Here is a 25053-nt window from a genome sequence, read left to right as displayed (position 1 = left end):
CGCGCGCACACACACACACACACACACACACACACACACACACACACACACAACACTCCAGTTTAAGTATGCTCATTCAAGTTGGTAAACGTTTTCATGTGGAAGCTCTAATTGGTGACCTTTGCCTTCTTCGGTAGTGAATACAAGCTGGATTTTTCCTTGCTTTATCATTTCTATTTGATCAGAGTTTCTTTACCTCCTCATTTATCACACAAGCCAGACTAACAAGCCTGCGATCATCAAAGATATCTTCAGCTACGTCTCCAAACAAAAGCATGAAAGACCCACATCAAAGGCAGCTCCTATTAACATTGTCAGAGCAGGAGATGCTGGACAATACTGAGCAGCTCGGACCTTCTGATTTCAGATGCACTACGACTGATACTTGAATGTACCACACCGACCATATAACAAGCAGCCAATAATGCTTAAACATCATAGTGTAGGCCTCTGAGATCTGAAGAACAGCAGCAGCAGCAGAAAGAGAAAAGAAAGAGGGACAGAGAAGGAGATAAGAGGAGAAGGAGACATGATAGGGAGGAAAGCGAGACAGAGGGGATGAGGGGGGAGATGAGACAAGGAGACAGAGACAGAGTGGGCCAAGGTAGCGGAGGAGGTTTAGGGGTGAGGGTGGGGAAGGGGAACAAGCAGCCAGTCTATTCACAGGGGTCTATAGAGAAGCATTTAGGGACAAATAGGACACCACCCCCCTGTCACCCTAAACCATTCAGCCTCTGTCAGTGCAGCCCATTCAGCCAAACCCCATGGGGAAGTGGCAGGGGGAGCAGAAGAAGCTGGGCCAGGGATGAGGTGTGGGGTGGGGGTTGAAGATGGAGTACCCTGATCCCACCCCTCCATGATGCTGTATCTTAGCAACGGCACTCAGGGTGTGACCCATAGTCATATGGCTCCATTCAGTTTCATGCCACAACCTCATGAACAAACACACACATCCACACACACACACACACAGGGGCCCCTTTGGTGTTTATCAGGAGCCCAAACAGGCTCTCATGTACAACAATTAACAGAGATCATAGCCTCCCCCCCCCCCCCCCCCCACACACACACACACCTTAACCCCTCCCAGCTTGGCCATAGAAGCAACCCCACAGGGAGCAAGCTTAATTACTATCAACAGACAGAGGGGAGTTTATCTTTACACACTTAAGATGATCCACTTAAAAGACACACACACACACACACACACACACACACACACACACACAAACTCTCCATTTCAGCATGCTGTCAATCTTTGACTAATTAAAGCAGCGTATTGATAGCATTCCTCTCTCCCGATTTTCATACAAAATTAGTATTTAATGAATTGTGTGCAGATTAATTACAACATAATGATATTTAATTGTTAGCGTCTAATTGTTGTGGCACTCTTTGTTTTGGAGTTACTGGGAACTTTATTTAGTTTTAGTCTGCAAAGGAACAGTTGGCTGAAGAGCACTTCATTGAACACACTTCAGACTTGAGACATTTCAGAAAAAGAGCTGTTTAATCAATTTTTATGAATGAAATCGTGAGTAATGTGTCAGTCAAGATAAGTGATATTAAAGACAGATGGTTGGAATGTTTTAAGTGATTCGTTTAACAATAAAAGCTTTGATTTTTTGCATTCAAGGTTTTTTTTTTTTTATTGCCACTTTGGTTGCCAACACAAATGCACATACACACCCACACCCACACCTACACCCACACCCACTACTTTAGTCACTTTTGGTCTATTTGACTCAGTCTTTACTCTGGCACAAATGTCAAACATTAGCGGGTTTTAGACTCTTAAAAAAGTCACTATATAATAATTGATTTTTTTGTCATTTAATTACAGAATATAAGAATATTGGGGTTTTGGACTGTTAGATGGACATAAGAAACATTGAACGAGCCACTTAGGGCTGCAAGGAACAACTTCTTTTACATCTTCTTGACAAAAAAATGTTTAATCATGAAAATATCGGTGAGATTAGTCAGAAATGAAAATAATCATAACTTGCAGCCTGTTTTTTTAAAATATATTCATTTCCTAGAGACCCTGACCCTGACCTCTGACCCCACAGTCAGAATCTTTCTATAGGAAACACAGGCTTTTGTGCTCAATTGAACATGAAATCCCAAATTAGTTGATCTGAAGTCTGAATTGCACCCCTGAAAGTAAGAAAGAAAGTCATACTACTCTCTCTCTCTCACACACACACACACACACACACACACACACACACACACACACACACACACACACACACACAGAGCCTTTGTCTGTTAATCCCCCCTTTCAGATGGATAAACATCTTTATCAGCCTTGTTCTGGTTAATAGATTTATATACTCCATCTATTATTTATCTAAGGATTATCACTGTTGCCTGAAGCTTGTGATGTATAATGTTTATGATGACCTTGGGCCACACACACACTTACAACACACTCAATTTGGCATGGAATTGGTGAGTGATAATAAACAGGGGTGCAATAATTGTCCCAAAGTCACTTTGTTCTTTTTTCAACCCTGAGGAACCTTGCAAACCAATTCTGAGCCTATTGAATAAGATTGTCTGCTGAGTCTTTACGACTACTCATTAAAACACACTTTTATCATTTGTCATAATATAGAACACTCCTCTCCAAATGACATCATTAAACATAATTCAATCTTTACCTCTTCTTCATGTGCACTGGTTTTCCCTGATTTATCCTCACTTTTATTTCATTTTCTCTCCCGGCTCACAGCAGCTACAAACTGTTGCACTGCCCCACTGTGGACGGTTTTGGAGCTGCAGCTTTTCCTAATCAAATACTGGGGGAAAAAAAGTCACAAGGAAGAGAACACTGTCCATTCACACAAAAATTGATCAACAATTTCACTGCCAGGTGGCCTCAAGTTTGCACAAATGTTGCCTAGCATTAACATTAGGCACATGCACACTAAGTCACCACACACTCCTTCTCTGTGTATGCACACATACACACTCAAACACACGCACACACTCAAACACACACGCGCGCACACACACTTACACAGGGCAATTTGGTAAATGTCATCAAGTCTGCAGAAAGAGAGGGAAATAGGCTTGCCTCCCATCTTTGTATCGGGAACACGGGTGAGATTGATGAGTAGCGTCTGTTTATGATATCGGTTATTCAAGATGAAAGATGAGGGTTTGTACAGGGGTTCCACCCATTCACTGGCATTGATTTACACACACAGAAGAACATACCCACACAGAGAGTGTCCTTGCTTTGTCAATAGTCAAGGTTATTTTATATGCAATCGAATATTTGACTAATACGGTGAGATCAATCAAAGCAAATCAAAATTATACTTTTGGTCGTGATGATAGACGGTATTCTCACTACATAAGCAAGAAAGTACTGAGTGAACAACCAAACAGTGAAGAAAGAATATAAAGCAATTAAAAAAAAAAAAAAGACCACAGGGAGATTTGTGAGGAGCAGTCAGGAAGAAAATGGAGCACTCAAAGCCAACGCCTATTCGGTTCTGGTGAATTAAAAAACCTAAAGCTCTTTAACATCCACAGGAGAGAGAGACAAGTGCTGCGCTAAGTGAATGTGTTGCCTGTGTTTGTGTCAAAAGCCTGTTTTTCTTCCTCCAATTAGAGTGACTATGGCACAAAGGCAGCTAATTTTGTCAAGCTCCTGTAAATGGAGTGATGGATGCTGACGTTTGTGGGGAGTGAATGTACGCTTCGGAGCTACCAGGAAAGGCCTCCTTCATTAAAGCTTTCTTCCAGAGAAACACATGCAGACGGGGGGGGGGGGGGGCGGACGGAGCAAGAGAGAGAGAGAGAGAAAGAGAGAGATGCACAAACATTCCCTATTCAGGATGAATTAAAAACCAACAACACTCTACTTTTCACAAGAGAGCATTCATTATGGAGCCCTAATGTAATGGCATAAAGCAACGGGAGCAACAGCCTATCAAGTGCTGCGATTTGGCTTTTTTCACTTGCGCTGTTTCGTTGCTATAGGGTAATTTGTAGCACTCAGCGGGGTAGGGTAAAGTGAATCAAGATTAATTTACATGCAGGCAAACACTTAGGCAAGGCAGAGCAGTAAGCAAACACACCGTCTCTGCAGCTGAGCGGCAAGAAGGCAGCAAGGCAGAGAAAGGAGATGGGGGGGGTTAGAAAGTGTTGGATAATTAAGGAGCATCAAATGTGATTGCTGAAGGCGGTTAAAAAGGCCACAACATGCCGACTGCAGTTGCTCTCAGAATGCAGCCTTCGCGTTTTAGTCAAGTTGCATTGATGGAAGCTCGGATTCTAATGGAAACAACAACCTTACAGCCAACCGGGCCTTCTGCAGATTCAGTCTTCATTAATTGTGCTTTAGTGTCTCCTCCTCTAGGCACATTATTCTAATACATTAGTTTGTTTTCATTTAGAGGGAAGCATAGTTTCAGTCGCATGCACCACTCAAGACACTGTGTTGTCCAAAGAAGAGTCAAAGAAACGCTATATGAACCAAAAAGCAGCAGCTATTCAATTGAAACACTTGATTTTAAATAACACTTGGACGCACATCACGCTGACGCAAAGACAGAGTCCCCTGAAGACACAAGGTTGAAGTGACAAGACTAACTTGGACAAAGTGCAAACATTCAAATACAAATGCAGCTACAAGTCCACCAAGGGGACGGGAATGAAAATGCTAAATGAGCTGTTTGAGCTGGACATACATCTCAGAGCTGCGGTGGAAGCTGGATTCTTGCCCCACTGAACAGACTTAACATATCAGAGGAAGAGAAAGAGATCACTGGGATGGGATGAAAAGAGAATAGCTGTGCAGCTCCCCCATCTATCGCTCAGTGGTAATGGACCCTGGACCAAGCAAGTGGCAGGGGAATCTGATCTGGTGCAATCACACACACACACACACACACACACTTGTACACACAGAATCAATCTGTCAAATCTGAATAAACACAAACACACACGGGTTGGATTGCAAGGTGCAGCTTGGGGATTTGGGGGTGAGCGTCTGGCATATTTGGCCATCTCAGATCTCCTGTCAGGGTTTGAATGTAGAATGACAGCAGGAGAGAGCCCCGCAGCGTCTGGAGACCTATCTCCATCTATGCATCTCTCACATAAACAAATTCTCCCAGCGCTGTATTCAGACTAGCCTCTCTGCTCTATTACACACAACACACAGCTGCCACAAGCACTCAGACACCCAATCAACAACCACAGGGAGAGAACGAGAAAAGAACGGGGGGAGAAGAGGGAAGGGGGGAAAAGTACAAAAAAAAAACTGGAGGGAAGAAGGGCAGTTCAGGGAGATGGAGGACAGGAGAAAACGAAACAGGGGAGCAGCGTCGAGGGAGATGCTGAGATGAGAATGTTTGAGAGGAGGGCCAGCGCTCCGGAACTGTGCTCAACGTTCTGTCTGGCTGAGCAGGAACCTCCTAAAAGCAGGACAAGCAGCATGAATGAAAGGGCTCGGGTGGGATGAGGAATAGACAAGGGCAGGAGTGTGGGGCTAAGGGTTGCATACACACTGGACGCAAGAAATATTAGGAACACCTGCTCTTTCCATGAAATAGACTGAGCAGGACAATGCGGTGGGGGTGGATCCTGGAGGATTGGTGTGATCTGGTGGATTGGGCAGAGCGACTCAGGTGTCACCACACAGCAGTCAGATATGGTTAGTGAAACTGATAATTTCTGTGTGGCATGTGTTTCCTTAGTTCGGCGTAGATCTAAATCAGGTAGAATGTCCACTTCCAGAATACATCATGACTCCAATGTGGTGTATTTACTAGAATAAACAGGGCCTGACTTTGATTTTGAATATTTATAATTATTTACAAGCAGAAAGATCAAATTTACTGCTATCCGGTGACCCACTGCTGCAATGATACATAAACATATAAAAAGGAAAATGGCTGAAAGAACGTGATTTTACGGGAATATAGGGATACTCTCACTCCAAAGAAGTCCAACATCAAAACTGAGGTGCTACTTTTTCCAATTATCCATGAAAGCTTGACGTGGTTACACCTGGTTACCCAAGAAGACATTGTCATCAGCTTCAATGTATTTTTTTATGCATTTTAATCATCCCTCACAACTAAAACAATACGTAACACCACCCATTTGTTGAAAAACTAACAAAGAAATTAACAGAAGTGTCCAGAACCTCACAGCTTCTCCGACTAGAACAATCTGCATGGTAATGAAAGAGCCATGAGCTCCTTTACATCGTCACAAATTCACTATTATCCTTTATCTAAAAACTCCAAAATACCCATCGCACTGTTTGAAGAGTCATTTTTAAAATTGTGTGCTCTTTCTGGCCAACAGTTAAAAAATGAACAGATCTGAACGTAATCCAAGAGCAGATCGTCCTTCCAAGAAAAACACGGTTACAGTGTTGAAGTTAAAAATCAGTAACTTTAAAGTTTCAAAACTGACTCCAAACAAATAAAAGTTGTGTTTGAACCCAACCATGATCTTTCACTAACGGAGTGTTTTATGTGCATAAAGACAGCACCAAAGCAATGACACTGCATATGTTTTTCAACACTGGTTTGGAACAGGACACAAAGGTAAAACGGGGTTACAGGGTTGTTGCGGTTAGGAACAGTATTCAAACTGACATCCTATCAATCTGCATCTTGGTCAAAATGTAAAAGTAATTATTAGGGATTATACAACGCATTATTACTTCATGAAAAGAAAACAGCATAAACAGTGATTAAAAGTCGTTTTTTTATTATTATTTCGTCTCTACAATTATTAGGGTTGTTGTGACGTGCATGCATCCCTTCCTGATTGGTATCAGCCTTTTCCATAAATAAATGAAGCTCTAGGTATAAGTGCTAAATTTGGCACAAAATAAAATGCACTTTTTCTGCGTTTTTTTTTTTTGTTTCGAAATTCTGCCATGCATTTGGAGACCAACATCTGTTTTATACGTCAGGAGAAGACCCCGGCCAGTGGCCGCGTCATCAGGCCAACACGTAGCGCCAAATTTGAGTGAGAGAAAGAACCGCTGCCTAGTTAGGATACAGTAAAAGACGAAGTCCTTCCAACGGCAAATATGACGTAACCTGTGGATGTACCGAGGACGGTTGTATTACCTGAGTGACAAAGGAAGTCACCGAACCATTTGCTTCGAACGACAAATCTGTAGGAGACGTCCATCAGCAAGTTCCTGTCTCCAGATGACGTGAAAACGCAGGTACAGGGCCTGAAGTGAAGGAGTCGGTCTCCGGCTTCCACCATACACAAGGTATGCTTATAAAAGATGTCGGTCAAAGCAGGAAATAGCTGCTTTGGGGGGGTTTCCTCTAAAACCGGCCGCGGAGTAGTCAGTTAGCTTTATGGTTACACCAGTTTGCGCAGGCGTAGTGGAGCTAACAGTCATGTGATACGTAGTTCAGGTTTGTAGTATGGTCGAAAAATAGTTCTAAAAACGTTGCGTTCATGGCACATATACAAGGGTGTCATTTTGTCTTCAGGTGCTATTTTGAGTCAGTGTGTATGTAAAATGGGCCAAGAGACCTGTGGGCAGATTTGTAGCCTCAATACCGTACCAGCAGGGGGCAGAATTCAAGGGAGGTGTGCAACTAAAGAGCACCTAACGTACTAATTTTCACGGGAAATTTAAGAGGCATTATTATTCAGTCACATAGAAAGCAGGGTGTTGTTTAATAATTTGCAAATTCTTGGTTGACTTTTTGTATACTAGGATTTCTTCACACTGTATAATTTGTGTTTGTTTCTGTTTCATATGTTTTGCTGTTTAAAGAAATATCATTATATTAAATTTAATATTGCCTTTTTTGCCTTCTCCCCTTTATATGTCTAAATTCTCTAAACTGATCAGTTTTCACCAGGGGTAAAAGTGAGCCGGAACGGGCCGGAACGCAGTTCCGGTAAAATATTCACAGCCGGAACGGAGTTTCGCTATAAAAAAAGGAGGAGAAGGGAGCTGTCAAAATCCCATATTAAAGAAAGAAAACAACGTCTGAGGCGGTTTCACACTGAACGCGGCAGAAACGGCGCGCTGTGCGGGGTGGGGCGCAAGCACGCGCAGCGCTACCAAATTGCTGGGCTTGGTTTGCACTCATGTGACGTCACAGCGCGCCCACACACACAATGAATGGACTTCCCCCGCGCAGCCTGCGCTTTGCGCGTTCAGTGTGAAACCACCTTGACACGGAGTCGTGCCCATGAGCGCATCTCCGCATGCGAGGCGTTTCTGGTTGGCTGACAGACGGACATGTGGGTCACGTTACCAGCATTGTTAGTTTTGATTGGTTAAAACCAAACGCGTTCTGCTTTCACGGAACGAAAAAAAGAGAAAGAAAACAAAACAGAGGCAAAAATCAAATTAGTAATTGTTCTTGAAATTTTCCACGTTTTGTGTTGTGTCACTCACTGTAAAGTGTAAACTGATATTTTGCTAAATAAATCATTGAGTGATACTGATGATCCGTTTTTCCATGTATGCATGTCTGCCTGTTCCCTGTTGTTGGCACTGTAGTGGGCAATTACTGTAAAAAGCAGTTTTCAAAGCATTTCCAGGGGTAGCGCGGGAAGGGTGGGGCTTTGGGGGCTGCAGTTGTGTGGGGAATAGACACCTGAAAACTGTAATAAAAATCACCCAAAACCGATTAAAAACCGTAAAACTTCGTTGGTGTGTGCTTTTTTTTTAACGCATGCCCAAAGGGCATGCATACAGTTCCAGCAAGACTTTTAAGCCACTTTCACCCCTGGTTTTAACACACACCAGACAAGTTTCTTGCCTCATCTTCACATCAACTTCATTCAAAAACTGTATTTGTAAGAGTTCATATGCAAATAAATAAATACATGATCACAAGTCTCTCCTGCCAGTAGTCACAGGACAACCGGAGTCCAACACCTGAGGGAATAGGTTACAGTAGCAATATGATAAGTGGTCAAGCACACACCCAGAAGCTGAGCCAGATTGATCTGCCACATTACAAAGCATCCAGCCTCCGTCCTCTGCATACCTACCTGCAGCTCCCACGTCTTCTGATCAGACTATTGATCCCTGGACCAGTCGATCGGCTGCTACTCTGTGATCTGGGCTGGGCCAATTACTTCAGTGAGTTATAGTGATTAGTTTGTGTCTAGATCAATCGGCACTGACACAGGGAGAAAGGCTGTGGATGGGGCCAGGGGGAACCACTGACTATTCACATCAACAGCACATTTGGGAAACAACAATAGTGTCAGTGCAGGATCCTTAGCTTAATATCTTGTATACAACTGTTTCATCCTTCTATTAAACCTCGGCATAACTCTGCTATTGCTATTAACTTCTTGGACTAAGTATGGAGGTTACACACAGAAACCAAAACTAACTTGAAATTAAATCAAATCCTCAACTTAAAACTGACAGATTTATGTTAAAAGGCCACTCAATGTGACAGTATAAACAGATGTATGTCTCCAAAGCATGAGTTCTATAAGAGCATATACACACATCTAGTGGCATAGGTTTGACATTGTATAGGTCATTAAAAGGAAAACTAGTACTAATGTCGCAGGCAAATCTATTTATGTTGATAGTATTCATGGGCAATCTTTCCATAACATTGATCAACACAGTCTAATAGGAAAATAATAAACAATTACTCCTGCAGACGAGAAGGGTAATTGATTTTCTTCTGTAAATTACTACCACCATCAGCCCTGCGTACACAGAAAGGTGATCATCTGCATAAAATCAATGGGATATGATCCTATCTGTATGATAATCATGGACTGTAGCCAAGGAGCCGTCATTAGCTTTGGCGAGAGAAAGCAACATGGAGGGCGAGACAATGAGACGAGCGCCACCACTTCAAACTGATGTAGAGGCAGCTATCTTTACTTTATTCTACATCCGTTCAATGACTTTTTTTTTGGTTGTCTTGTTTATTGTAATTTCTCTAAAACCACATTCAAACTACTGTGGTTGTGTGCGAACTCGTAGAGGAGGCGGGCCATGTTTAAACTCTGATTAATATCTAATAGGTGCTCATACCAGCCCTGGTGTTCTCATGCAGTCAGATGGTGACTTATGGTGATCGGTAAGCCCACCATCAGACAGCTGTAAATATGACTGTGTGCAGGCCCCTAAATCAATAACCATCATCAGCAATATTAATATCATCACATATGTCAACAGGCCTGCAACAGGGACAAAAGAGGACTGGAATCAGTGTGACTTAGTATCCGTGACACGTTTGAAAACATGACAGCTATTTTTACAGTGTAAGTAACTTTAAAATGTATCTAAGGTGGGTATTGAAAAAATGATTCAAGGCCTGCATTAGCATTCTTGACAGTGTGGCGAAAGCATTGACTCAAAATGACTGTTTTCATTGTGTTTCACCCTTTTTCTTAATTTGAGAATTAAGAGAAACGATAAACAAGCTGACTAAAATCAGACAAAATGATGTGGAAAAAACAAGACTAAGATGATCACCAACAATAATCAAATTACTAAGATATAACTAAGCCGAATATTTATTAAAGTCAAAAGTCTAAGATTGGACTTAAATTAAAATTAGATGCCAAAACACCCTGAGTGGACACACTGAGGCTTATCACAAAGAAAGTGAGGTCAGTTTTAATTGACTAAAATGTTGATTACTATGTTTTCCCTGAATTAAAAGACTGTGCGGGACTGGTGATCCGTCCAGGGTGAACCCGGCCTCTCACCTGAAGTCAGCCCCCGTGACCTTTAATGGATGAGCGGTATAGAAAATGGATGGATGAGTTAAAAAAAAAAAAAACAACTTAGGTTTTTCTGTGCTTATGGCTAAAATACTCATACTATCTCATACCAGTCTAGAAAACCCCAGAAAAACAGGATTAGCAGGACTAAATAGGAACGAACAAGGACATTTGACACCGGGCTGCCGTCCATATTGATAAGAATACAGACATTCTTGACGAATTGAAGGTGTGTTAATTGATTAATCGAAAAGTATGAAAGATCCGTAACTCACCAAAAGTAGTAAAAAATAAATAAATAAAGGTTTTAATACTGCTGTAGTTGTTATGAATATAAATTTGAAGAGCGGGACTTTTTCATGAAAGCCAGTGAAATGAAGTACAAGGGAACATTTTATTGATATTTTATTGACAGTCTGTCAGCAGGATTATGCAAATCCACCGATCTGATTTTCACAAGTCCAGTCTAGCACAGGCCAAGACAGAACCAATTTAATTTTGAAGCAGATCCCTTAAACTTTGCAAAACCAGCATTTTTTTTTCTTTTTACACAGGCCATAGAGGTGTATGCACTCTATAGTTAACGTTTATACAGCTACTAGAACATTTTGCTGTAAAACCCGCAAATTCTGAATGACCATAGTTCATACAAACTACGACCGCACTGGAAAGTGAGTGTGTTGGACATTGTTAGGTGCAAGAGAAAGACAGCAAGCTTTTAGCGAGATTACTCCACATCAATATGAATCACCTCCTTCTTTCTGTCTATTTACGAGCCAAACACAGACATAATACTGTATAATGAATCTATTTTAGGCACATGGATGGCACTGAAAACCTTTTCATTGTGTTTCAACATAATTTTGTTAGACCCTAAAACCAAATAAAGGCCTTTTCAATAATAAAGGCTTTAGGCTTTTAAAGTAGAGAGAATGAGTAGCTGGAGACCAACAGCAAGAGGAGGCTTTCAGTATATTAGCTTCTCAAATCAAATCACCATGAAGGGAGGGAAGACAGAACCCACATTTAACATAGTAAGGAGCCTGGTCACATACGAATAAAGTGAATGCTCTGTTTGAATCTGTCCTCCCCTCATAGATTTTAATGGCCCAGGCTAAAGTGAAGTGTTTTAACACTTGATAACTACATTAGTGCCAGGCTATTTTTTTTAAAAGTATAGAGGGAGCTTAGCCCATTTTGTTGAAAATTGCACAGAAAGAAATCAAAAACTCTGCTACACCGTCTGTTACCCATTACCAAATTACATTGATTTATTAAACCCAGTTAATTTGAGATACTAAGTGACACAAAAGGCATGGACTGATGCATACACTACTCAAAGCCAACACATCAGCTCACAATAAAGTTTACAGATTTGGGTGTAGCATATGTACAGCTGAAATTCACTGTTGAAAAAGTAGATTTGTCCAGATGGATGTCCTGCTTCCGTCATGACCGGCATGGACGGCTGAGATCACTCAATACTAATCAACAGGCTGGACACGAGCTGGTCTTTATCACTTTGTCCCCTTTATATGACTCCCAACCTTGGCAGCGCGACCAGTTGCCTGATTTCTCATTTTGTTGCACTGCGACTGACAGTGAGCGGTGCTGATTGAGGGGATCCATTAGGGATCAGCTCGAGGAAAGCCTGTTTGATGGATGAGACCAGCAGTCACCTTCAAAGCTTGCTAACAACACCTGTATCCTCTCTGTCACACACAAACGCACGCACGCACACACACACATACACACACACTTTTGCTGACATATAGCAATTTACACATATCGCATGGTGCAGAGTGAGAGACGGACCGAGAGATACTTCAAAAGCTGAAAATCTATACTGGCTTATCAGTGACTTCTCGCTCCAATTTGTAGCCAAAACCAACACGAAACTCTTAAAATAAATGTTCTGTCGTAAAAGCTGAATTTCCGCTTGCAGGTTAGCAGAATAAAACATGACTTGAACCATAACCTTTTTTTTTTTAAAACCAAAAATTTTAGGATGAAATATGAACCACTACTTCTTCCACTGCATGGCTGCCAGTAGAAAAAAGACAAGACACAGGCACTTGTGTCACAATTGTTTTTTTTGTTCTTTGCAAGTGCAAACCCAAAGCGTGAATAGATTTAACAAACATAAATTGACTGAAATGAATGTTATCCATTTATAGATTAAATCATAAAGACAGTAATATTCTTTGGAGATGTCATTTGATTCAACGGCATTGTTGATGGTGTTCCTTTCGATATCATATCACAGAAACATGCTGACAAATTAAGAATTTCTTTAAAATCTGTAAATTCTCAGGGACTGTACGTACAGTATCAAAAAAATATTGTCAATATGCCAGTATCAACCAAAAGCTAGTTTTAGCTTTAGTCCCACTCCTGGTGGGAAATGATCAGCCTAAAATTAAAAAAATAAACAAACATTCTAAAAAAAACACAGCAGTTTACAGCTCGTAGACTCCAGTTCCGTAGAAAACTGCCATTTCTGACTGGACTTAAGTAGGTTCACCAGTCATAGGCAAGAAAAGTTTGTTAGGTCTTGAATGGATAAATCATCTCTCATAAAGTGAATTAGGGTTAAATGATTGATTTTTATACATTTGCATGATGTTTTTGAATCAATCTGTTTGAAATAACACAATAACATTGTCTTCAAAAATTCTTGATTTTGTTCTCCTTTGCTCCTCATCTGTTTGTGATGAGGAAAAAAGCTTTTGTCAGCTCAAAGTAATACTGTGTATGTCATTATATTATGTGCAAAACTGTATGTGTGTGAGCCTCCGTGTGCTGAGGTCTTGTGTGCCTAACAGACTAATTGCTCTCAGCAGTATTATCTCATTATGGCACATCAGCATTTGACATTTAAATACAGAGCTGCTAAAAGCCTCTCTGCTTATTTAACACGAACATTAGCATCCATCACATCCTGCTCAGAGGTAGGGCACACACCAACCTCAGCCTTGTTAGTTCCTTTTCTCCGCTTTTGAAATCTCAAGGTAATTTTGTTTTTAAATCCCCAATTGATGCATTTAATAAGAATAATGTTGGAATTATAAATATTGCATTTGTGTATTTCTGTGTGTGTGTGTGTGTGTGTGTGTGTGTGTGTGTGTGTGTGTGTGTGTGTGTGTCCAAATAGTGCTGCTAAAAGGAGAGCATCCCATGTGTGCAGTCAGTGGACAAAAGAAGGGAATGCTGTGATGAGTGAAGGTAAGCAGAGAGGTGAAATGGAAGATGAGCGATCGAGAGAGAGAGAGAGAGAGAAGAGAAGGGAGGAATTGCGAGTGAGAAAGAGGGAGGGAGGGAGGTCAGCAGAGTGGTGTTAGAGAGGGAAGGTAGAGCCTGATGGGCACCAAATGAACAAATTATGACGGGCTCCATTTTGCAGGATGGGGTCACCCCTCCCCCTCTATCCCACCCTCTGCTCTCCTCCACTCCTCCTCTCTTCTCTTCTCTCTCTGACAGTTCAATTTCCCCCTCTCGCCTCTCTGCTCCTGCCTGCTAATTGTGAGTGAAGCCTTATCATTGGGCCCCCCATCCACCCTCGGTCCAAGGTATCGCAGTGTCTGAGAGAGGAGACTGGAATGTCAAAATGTTATCCGAGACAGCAAACAGCCAGAGAGACGGAGGTCACACACAATAAGACTGGACGTTCATCTGAATGCTCAAGCACCTTTTCACAGGATCTAACAGAAAGAGCAGAAACTGTCGCAGGAAATCCTTTCAATTCTATTTTTGATCTTATTTCTTGTTTAGCTACTTATCACAGATCTGAAAGACTGTAAAAGATAAAGGAGTACCAAGTGTCAATCAAATCCAACCATGAGAAAACTCCTTTACGCTATAAAACTGTGATCCAATTGATTTTGTTTCTACAATATATTGGATTTGGAGACTTTAGAAATCAAACTCACACCTTCACAGCAGGGTGCAAAATTCTTAGAGCTGGATTGATTTGTGATGTGAATGGTGGATATACTGAAGTCTCGGTGTAAAACACAGACGCGCACTCCTCTACTCCAATCTTTGCTGAGAGCACTTGACTCTCGTGGAGATGAGGCCTGGTATTTACAGACTAGAGGAGGCCACCTTTAAATGACACCTGAGGATAAAAGCTCATCTCACACCATAGCTCAGCTCTCTGTTTCTACTTCTGTCATTTGACATTGAAGCAACGCCAGAGAGAATTAGCTCAAGGTTTCCTTTTTAGCAGCTCTGTTCAGACAAGAGAGAGAGAGAGAGAGAGACAGACAGAGAGACAGAGAGAGACAATCTTTACTGTATGGGGAGCAGCTGGCTGTTGGATAGGGTGGGGTTTAAAGTGCTTTACTGGTCACCTGACAAGGCTGATCTTAGGTCAGAATAATCGGAATGCAGGAGGAACTATCAGGGGTGGCACAGGACAGAATCATTGACCCAAGACGTCCCCCATCACGGAGAGGTAGATGGAAGGGGAGAAGAACAAGAGAAGAGAGATCACTCATCTGTATTCCAACACTGGTAATGAGGGTTAATTCACTGGTTAAGGATTAACAAGGTGCAAGAGTATGATAGGCAAGCAGTTGCCTTCTCAAATATAGGTTTAAATCAACCCCATTAGGCCTGATGTAATTTCAGACCCCGAGCCCCGCCTAGTGGGAAAGTAGCTACACAGGGACTTTCACAGACTGCTCTTAAAGTAAAACTCAATTCAAAAGTCAGTCATTTTCATTTCTCCTTAAAAAAACATCTACCTACATAAATCACACATATATTAATTCAGCAGTTTAACCCTGCAGAGATTTTAATAGTAAATGGTGTCTAGGGAGAAGATGCATCAATCTTTAGACGTCAAAGAGCCCACATGTGCAACATATACAAGGTTTGGGTAAATTACCACCATCAATTTATGATTTCATTCTATCACACAAATGTTTAAGTGTGTCCACCCCACATCATATTAGCGTGGCAGCGCAAATGTTGTCCCTGCTCCTAAATATGAGGACAATTAAGTTTTGTTTCTCTTAGAAATGTTGTAAGCTTCAGCGGCAAATTAAAAATTCTGCAAAGTGAAATATTGATCAGATATCCTGTATCATCATCAAGTTATAAAGTGATAAATATACACATTGCATGAACTCCATTTTTAATTTACTGTATCTACTGTATTACTGTCTATGCGCTGTTAAACAACATAAAGTCTAAATATATGGAAAGATGGTTAAATGTTTGCCAGCATCTTTTTCACAAGAAATAAAATACAGGTCTTTCCTTTTTGTGTCGGTTTTGGTTTTATTCCATAGTCGTAATTTCAGGGTTTTTTTTGTTTTTTGCTTTTGTTTTGTTTGTATTTTTGGAATGGTACACATTCACGGTCACTGTCAGAAATGTCACATTCACATAAAACCTCGATTGCTCTGGTGGTCAAAGAGACATGCCTTTTGTTCGTCGTTTTAAAATTAAATTAGTGGGTTAATTTTTTTTTCCTTTTTCACAAAATCAAGAATTCATCTGTGCATTCTCCTAATAACTTGGCGGGAGCTGACCTCCAAGGCAAGCCCAGACTAACTAATGACGGCCTCAGCTAAGCTAATATTTCATCATCAGCTAGCTGCTGTTGGAATGATCTTGATGCTATTAGCAGACTAATGGCTAAATACTCCAGTGCTGCCAGAGAGGAGCCGGGCTTTGACACACTTAGCATCCGTTGGCTCGTTTAGCATGGACATAAAGGAGCATGTGGAATGGAGACATGAGAAGGATAGGCACACACGTGACCCCTGCATACACATATGCAGACACCAACACACACACGAGCACGGACATAGTGACCCCTACATGGTTGATGAGACAGGGGCTGATATGCGAGTCATGCGGAGCCACATTTGTAAAAAGAGATAGCCAATTACGGCAGCCCGGGCTGGGGGATAATAGCCTGCCTGTCAGGGTCCGTGTGCATTATATGCAAGTGAATGTATGTGTGTGTGACTGTGCTTGAGCACGTAGTACCCAAGAGTGAATATCAGGTTCCCATTCTCACCTATTTGCCCTATATCTTCATTGCTTAGATATTAATTTCAGAGCAGTGCTGCAGCACAGAGCCCAGGTCGTTAGTGTGATTCATCTGGCTTCATGGAAAACGGGCACGGAAAAGAAAGAAAGAGGCAGGCCACGTCTACTGAAATGGGAGGTATATTTCCAGTTTCAGCACAATAGAATAAAGGGGAGGGTTTTATCTATAATATTCTCTACCTCTGCTCTACACAGAATGAAGCAGAACATAAAGGCAGAGGATTAAAAAGGATTGAAATATAAGGAACAATTATGCAGCTCATTACAAAGTGGGGAGAAAACTATACTCATCATCGCTGCTGAAAAGTAGAAACCACTTGGACAAACCTCATCCACCAACACAAACTTCAGGCTTGGGCTCTAAATAAAGCCACAAATAGCGATGAGTGGGCCCTCACACACACCACAGTGTGTGACTGTTCCAGAGAACGGGAGGGTAGCGAAACCTGATCTTTCTATTTTGCATGAAACAGCAGACTAACAGTGCAATATGGTGAAAATACCACTGTGTCTGGTGCTGGAACATATACATTTACAATAAATTATGGCACGACACATCACAAGATGACAACATAGAGTAATTTTGATGTCAGTCAAAGATGTTACATCAGGCTTACTTCCTGTAACCACATCAAAATGTTCTACCTCGCCATGGTAACACTGTTTAACGAAAACTCTCAGTCTTCACAGTGACTTATCACCAGCTTCTTCTGGTGTTTGTGACAAAGTTTGAGATGGATCTGATCGATAGGATGACTACAATAAAGCGTAGAAATTAATTAATTAATTTTCTGTTGCTAATCTGCCCCAATATCTAATTTCTTTGTCCTCGCCCACACTACTCCCCTCAACCATTTTGGTGAAAATCTCACAGTAGTCAGGATAATCCTGCCGACCAATAAGCAAACAAACACCACAAAAACACTAGCAGAATAATTTGGACAGGCACCTGCACCGTACAACCATTCAGATCCCTCCAGCGCAGTAAAAATCATGTTTTGCTGTGTGTGCCGAGCCTGGGACCTCCGTCATTGAGACATTTAAACGAAACAGACTAGAGACGGAGGAAAACGGGTGCAACAAGAGACAGTCATTTGAAAGCTCAAACATCAGTGCTTGTCCTACACTTTCCACAGACACATGATCTCCTCAAGGACTCGGCCCTGTCAGCCACAGTGGCCAACCACCTGAAACAGAGGCATGATAGACTATCAGAGGAAGAGAAACTGTTCAAGGGAATTGTGTGGATTTAGTGGTCTAGTGCTGACACATGGCTTTGAGCATGGTAGAAAAGCACTTTAACTCTTCAGTGCTTTTATCGCGTGTACACACCCCATAAAACATGGATCTATGTCGTCTACTGAAACACACACGCACACACGCACACATGCACACACGCACAATACATATGTATATCACTAGCTCAGAGACAGCTACATTCTCAGAGGAAATCTGAGATGTGTTAGATTACCTTTCAGCAAAAATATTTTTGTAGGTGTCCCCTGCTGTGGTCCCACACATACTGGAGTGCAGGGGGAAAAATATTGTCCAAAAAAAGCTTGTAACATTGCCAACCCTAATTTTGACACACTGAACAAACTGTTTAAGGTTCATATGGCGGGTGGCGTACAGTAACTCAGTCAATTCATTGGGTTCATACGTTCCAGAATCTCAGCAGAGAGGTTCGAGCATAGGTTTCTTCCAAGTGTGATGACACATAATGGAGTTTTACCTGCCAATCCTAAAAGTGAGACCTTTCCTCTGTGACCTGCTTTTGTTATGTAAATTTGCAGTTTTTCCATATGTGAACTTTTCATTAGTTGAACAGTCAGATTCAGACACACATGCACCATTTCGGAATGAATGAATGGATTGTATGCGTATTTTCCATCTTATCATTTCTAGCAAATCAAATTCAAAGATGAAGAAACACGAATACACCCCGCAGAATTGAAACACATGACATGAAAACTATTGTGGCACTGCTTTTTTTAGAGGATCATATGATTGAATTTAAAGCCGCACGGATCAATCTAAAATGCATTTTTAAAGGGTTAGCAGCATAGAAATGTATGATTTTGAGTCTATTTAGCTTTGTTGCTTGCATATATTTTTCATGTATTATGACAGTGGAAGAAAATGGCCGCGATATGTTCAATTCTAAAAGTTTTGAAGTATTCATTTTCGATCAGAAAGTTCTCCTTACAACTCCTTACTTATCAATTTATTAGTAAACCTAGACAAAATTTATGCTTAATGTAGCATTGCAATGACCTTTTCCTCTATAAGAATAATATTGTTTCAGATGAAGCTGTTTGAGAAGAAGTGTTGATTGGTCTCTGGTTATTTTGGGTGCTGTGATTTTTATTTTTTTTTTACGTGTTGGTTTCATTGATTTTTTGTCGCTAATTCAGATAAATGAAAAAATATTAGGAACACGTCCCAGTGCAATTTTGCAATTCCAAAAAAAAAAATGTAAACCCTTCAAAATGGACATTGAAATGCATCAACACAAATATTAAATGGATTAGATGAAAACGCAATATTCTAATTCTCACAGAGGGAGAAATTATGCCAATACTGTTGTATTATAGTACATTAGTTTGGATAACCCAAGTGAATTGGCAAATCAGTGCATATTTAGCGATAATTAATATATTCCGAGATATTTGAGATTGGACTTTTAATGCAAACAAAAAAAAAGCAAAACCCCACTACAATACACAATATCCCCTCTCTACTTTTTCATCTCCGTAATAGAGATGCAAGCTCCGTAATGCTTGCTGGGAGCCAAGCATGAGATTGAGGATTTCTCACACACCATGCATTATTCATAGTCCAGAGCAACAGAGTGTGTAAGATGAGAATTACACAGCATGAAGAGAACAGGAGAGAGGGGACCGAGGGGAGAATATGGGGAGAGGAGAAGGAAGGCGAGAGGAGCAAAGGTGAGAGAGTGTGGAAAAGGAAAGAGAGGACAGAGAGAGAGAGACAGTGGACATTTTCTCTCTCCATTTTCTATTCCTTCCATGTTAACCCTGGGATTGTTCTTTGAGTTTGTGAACAGTGGGGTGGAGGAAATGAATATGGAGCCCAGATAGCTCCAACAGATTGGCTCACAATTTGCATTTGTTAAATGCACGTCTTGTGAATCGGTTTGTATTCCGAGCACAAACTAAATAGTGAGCAGGAAATTTCAGGGTTCTGTTACAATTCGTGTCCAGGCTTCGGTCTTCATAATGAAAACAGTGGGAAGTGAGCCAGTGTTGGAATTGATTTGTTTAACAAAAGGAATGGAACAAAGTAGGAGGCATGGACCAAAATAGGGGGCATGCTATCTTAAACAAAACCTCGGGACCAAGAAATTGCAAAATTGTGGCTGATAAAATTTGACAAATGGCTTGCACAGAATGATATAGAGCATTGTTTCATTCCAATAATTGGTAGATGGGCAAAAAATGACTTTATGTCCATTACAGTGTAAAAATATAGACAGCATATTGAGTCTGGCTGATACAGTCTTGGTGCACTTCATTTACAGCTCCTCTTGAAAATGAGCTGCTTCTATTGCGTAATGTAAAAGTAATTTATCAGCTACTATTTTCTGATTGGAATGATTAAATCGAAGCAGAAGATGTGTGATATGTAACAGTAATAATAAAATTTTAGTTATTCTTCTGATGACCCCATTTTCTTAGTCTCGAAAGCCTTTCTAAGCAAAAGACTAATGGTTATTAGTTTGCTTAGTTAATGGAATATTGCATTATATTATTTCTTCTTAAACACGCTTGTGTGTGCACGTGTGTGTGCATGTTCGTGTCTCCTCAGACGCGGACTTAATGACGAGAATGTGATGGTTACTGGCTTTTTAACTTCCCAGTGATGAAAAGCCAGTATTAATTTAAGCTACAGATTTCATTTGTTCCGAACAGGAAAAACAATATAAATCACTTTTAGAGTGATTAGAGAGAGGGTTGGATTAATCCAGGCTTGATTAGGGCATTATGCTGGCTTGTTATGGACACACAGGGTGACTGACGGTAATTACTGTCTGTAATAGGAGAGCACACACTCATTCAAGGCATGAGCCACAGAACAATGTGTGTGAATTTATGTGTGTGTGTGCGGTTCTGTATATGCATGCATAGTGTGACTGAAACTAGGGTTTATAATGTCTGCTTTTCAACGATTACACATTGATGTATGTTTGCTGCTTTTAGCAGCCCTGTGTGAGAGACAAACAGAGGTACTGAGGGAAGGACAGAGTCATGGCTTTGTTTATGATTATTGATATCCTTAGACAAACATATTCGCCCCGATAATAAAAACAGATGACAGTAAGAAAGTCAAGAATTACTGTGGAAAATTGAAGGGGTGCTTAATCAGCAAATCACATCTTATGTTCACAGGACATGGACACGGATGCACAAGCGCCCGCACGCACGCACACGCACACGCACACGCACACGCACACGCACACGCACACACACACATTCAAACTCTTCATTTCAGCGTTTTCAAATCTTATTTCTACAGAAAGTGATATTAAAGGCTACATACAGGAATTAGTCTCACTCTCCTATTGCGTCCATTCATAAGCACAAATGGAATATAACTTTAAAAGTTGAACAGATTTGATTCTTTACAGGCTACATTAGACAATAACTGCACCAGAAGGCAAGGAGCAGAATCAGCAAGAGCATTATTGCCTTTAGAACTGGAGAATTTCCAGCAGGTGTAAAGCTAAATATCTTTTACACTCCGGAAGAGGACATAAGGCGACCAATGGGATGTGTCCCATTAAAAGTCATGGAAAATATGTATGCATATTTAGCAGAAAGCTGCACATCTCGCATACCACTCTAGGCTTCATCCTCCTTTTTCCCCTTTATGGCGGCCATCGTTCCTTTTCATCACATCATTGATTGAGAGGGAACTTTAACACACTGTTGGCTCAGCAAGAGCTCCACACAATTTGATATGCCCCCATCACCACCACCACCACCACCACCACCACCACTGTCACCACTCGTCCCTTTGGGCTGTAAAACAACAATCCAGAAGCTTATTTTATGAGTGCACGCCTCTGCTCTTTGCATGTTTATGTCCAACATTTGGAACAAATGGCCTCCATTGGCTGGAACAACACAGATAAATCTAGTCGATTCACGGACAAGGAGAGCAGCACACAGGCCACTGAGAAAGTGGCCCACTTGATGGGTGACAAGAGGAGTGCTTGCATTATTCAATTAATACCTGAAAGGGGCACATTTTATGCAGCCTTTACTAAAGCATTCACTCGTCAGTGTATGCATGACGCACACACAAATACAAAGATACACAAGCACACATACTCCCACACAAACAGGGAGACTTGTGTTTGCATCCTGGGAAAAGACTGGACTCCCCTTCCATTTTGCCAAATCAAATATACAGTGAGAGCAAGCTAAAAGGCACTTTCAATCAGCCGCTCTGGGTCTTTCTGTCAATCTGGGAACAACAACAATCTAGCCTACTTGGAGTGGTCTAGTCAACATCCATTCCCCAATAAATTCAATCAGTGATGCTTTTTGTGTGTATGTGTTTGTGGGTGAGTTGTGTGTGTATGTGTTTGTGGGTGAGTTGTGTGTGTGTGTGTGTGTGTGTGTGTGTGTGTGTGTGTGTGTGAGTGCAATTGTTTATGAGAGAGGCAGAGAGAGAGAGAGAGAGAGAGAGAGAGAGAGAAACAGACTCTTTTTGACAGGGTTGTTTTAGAGCAACAAAAGATAATTTTAAAGTGACACCTGCATATAGAGAAGATGTTGCATATTCAAGGAGAAAAAAAATATATATATATAAAATGCTATCCAAGTTGGGAAAACAGAATATGAATAACTTTGAGCAACAATGCTATTCCTCATTCGACTTGACAATATGAATCTGTAGTTCAACATATAATCGTAGAAAGCCAAGCAGCCAAGTTACCAGGCCTGAGCTAATGACATTGACGTGGCGGGCTGCACGGCGGAGTGATTGTCTTGACTGTTTGAGACTCAAAAGCAGCACTAGCAGGCTCATCATGGACCTGCACTCTCATTATTTGGCCACAAATGGAAATGCAAATCGCTCGCTTTGCTGCGGACGCCTCAAATTTATTAAACTAAAAGGTTTAATTTCCATTTTTCTCTGCATCAGCTTTATTTATAAATGTCGTGCCCTATGAAGACCCTGTTATTTTCTCCCTCTCCTGCAGGCTCTTAACAAATCTGCTCATTAATATGGAAATGGAGAATCAATCGCTTTTCCGGCAACGGAGGGCGGATTCCCTCTGCAGTGTGTAATGTGCTCTGACTGGTCATCAGCACAAACAAATTCAAATGAAAACACACACACACACACACACACACACACACACACACACACTACTATATATATCTATATCTACAGCCACAGATTCAAGAATAATACATAGATAGTCATAACATTACTTACATACTGAATTCTCCATCAGGCTATTGCCAGAGCAGCACCAGATGTTGCAGCATTAATAACCCATAATATCAAGTCTTGCTTATCCAACCTTTCACAGCCCTAAAATAACACTCATAGACATTAATGAGATCTAATTATGCACCAGGCTCTTATTCAGGGCAATGTGAGGATAATTGCATCTACAGCTTTTAACACTTGGTCGTCAAGTTGGTCACTGAATGAATTCTCTCTTCCTTCTCCTTCCTCTCTCTCTTGTCTGTCTACAGTCAACTGCTGGGAGTGAACTATCACACCTATCCACTCTGGTCCGCGACCTAATGAACATTTCCAAATGACCATGACCAGCTGGTTAAGAGACTAATGTAGCAGCTATTAGCCAAAGTGGTTGTTTCCACACACACTCATATGTGGACAGCAGCATTAAAGGAGTAAGAGAGAGTGGACAAGGACAGACAGGTCCCTGTTATCACTGTGTTCTTCTTCGCGCATACAGTACTTTCATACACACACTCACACACACACACACACACACGCAGCTTGGCATGGCGTGTTTATCTTCCCCATTCTGCGGTAAACAAACCATGTGACGTATTCTCAACCTATAATACATTAGTGCTTATTAGGGCTTCAAGGTGTGTGAATGTATGTGTGTGTCTTATTAGGAAAATTCAGTTTTACTCAAGGTCTCAGCACTGTGGTTGCAGACCACTGGCCATTGATTATTCATAGACTCTGTGATTGGGTCCATTAATACGAGATTAAGGAAGGAACCGATGCTCATTTTGTGTGTGTGAGAGTGTTTGTGTTTGTGGACAGGAGCTGAATTATAATGAGTCCAGTCTGTGTTTATCTAGAGTCTATCAATGTGCCACAGTAGGATATAGGTACAGTATATAAGGCAGAACACATTATCAGTATGAAAGTTGCTCATTAGCAGAGCCAAATAAGTTAAATGTACTGGATGTCAGGCAGCAATAAAACCACATAGTGCCTTTGTTCCAATAGGACCAATAAGATTCTAACAATAAAATGGGAATATCTTAAACTCCATCATTTACCACATACTGTAAGATTTCCACCTAATAGCATTTGTTCTCCAATTGAAACTTAATCTGGGTAAATGGTGCTTAAATGTTTAAATCACATTTACAGGCTGTCAACTGATCTGATGTTCTTCACATGGTCACCCTTCGTTTGAATGAAAATAAATTGATGGCAAATGAGAAAGGATTCTGTGAAAGTGACTGAGGAGACCTATTGGATCGTAGCTCCCCCATGTGGCCATTCTAGGCAACTATCAGGTTTGCAGTGCCAATGGGGAAAAACACACACGCGCGCACACACACGCCACATCAACACTCAGGATACTTCTTATATGAGTGAGATAAAATGATTTAATTGTCTGGGATTGCTGCCGAGGAAGATGTCATTGTTACATATCATGAAACAGGCAGTCTGGGTGCACCAAGATGGTCGATGCAGCAGATGCTTCCCTAGATCATCATCCTCATCATCATTAACATCATGATCATCATTAACATCATCATCATAATCAAGTGGAGGAGATTGCAATGGTGTTTAACCAAGTCAAAAAGTGGAGAAAAAAAGGGAAGCTACATAGTAGCCAAGTACAATAAATTGACATCTGAGTAAAGAATTTCCGTGATCCTTGTTTTTTTATGGTATTTCATCTACATTTGCTCAAATAATGTAAAATGTGAATACTTGAAATCTAGAGAAGCGAGTGTAAGGAAGGTGAGAAATCATCTGGGATTATTTTTTTGG

At 41.1% G+C, this 25053-nt stretch overlaps 1 protein-coding gene and 1 long non-coding RNA gene across 4 annotated transcripts in view; one reads left to right on the top strand and one right to left on the bottom strand.

Annotated features, from left to right (window-relative positions):
* The window catches only part of LOC147260106 (homeobox protein orthopedia B-like), a 57946-nt gene that overhangs the window by 32061 nt on the left and 832 nt on the right, over positions 1–25053 (bottom strand). Inside the window, exon 1 of one of the 3 annotated variants that reach the window (XM_086206502.1) lies at positions 7116–7364. The exons of 1 other annotated variant lie outside the window; for it this stretch is intronic. In XM_086206502.1, the coding sequence (XP_086062628.1) occupies positions 7116–7260 (145 nt within the window). In that variant the 5' untranslated portion in view covers positions 7261–7364. Of the gene's footprint in view, positions 1–7115; positions 7365–25053 lie in introns of those variants that run through there. One more of the 3 variants, XM_086206504.1, reaches the window with a different exon arrangement.
* Positions 6948–16322, top strand: LOC147260107 (uncharacterized). Its single transcript, XR_015116497.1, has 3 exons — positions 6948–7267; positions 13886–13956; positions 14212–16322. It is a non-coding gene; the product is annotated as an uncharacterized LOC147260107 (long non-coding RNA).

The sequence above is a fragment of the Aulostomus chinensis genome, chromosome 6 (assembly GCF_037954235.1).
Source record: "Aulostomus chinensis isolate RoL2024-O1b breed Wild chromosome 6, RoL_Achi_v1.0, whole genome shotgun sequence".
In the NCBI taxonomy this organism is placed as follows: Eukaryota; Metazoa; Chordata; class Actinopteri; order Syngnathiformes; family Aulostomidae; genus Aulostomus; species Aulostomus chinensis.
The sequence above is the reverse complement of the archived record's forward strand: the minus strand, read 5'-3'. Positions and strand labels throughout refer to the sequence as shown.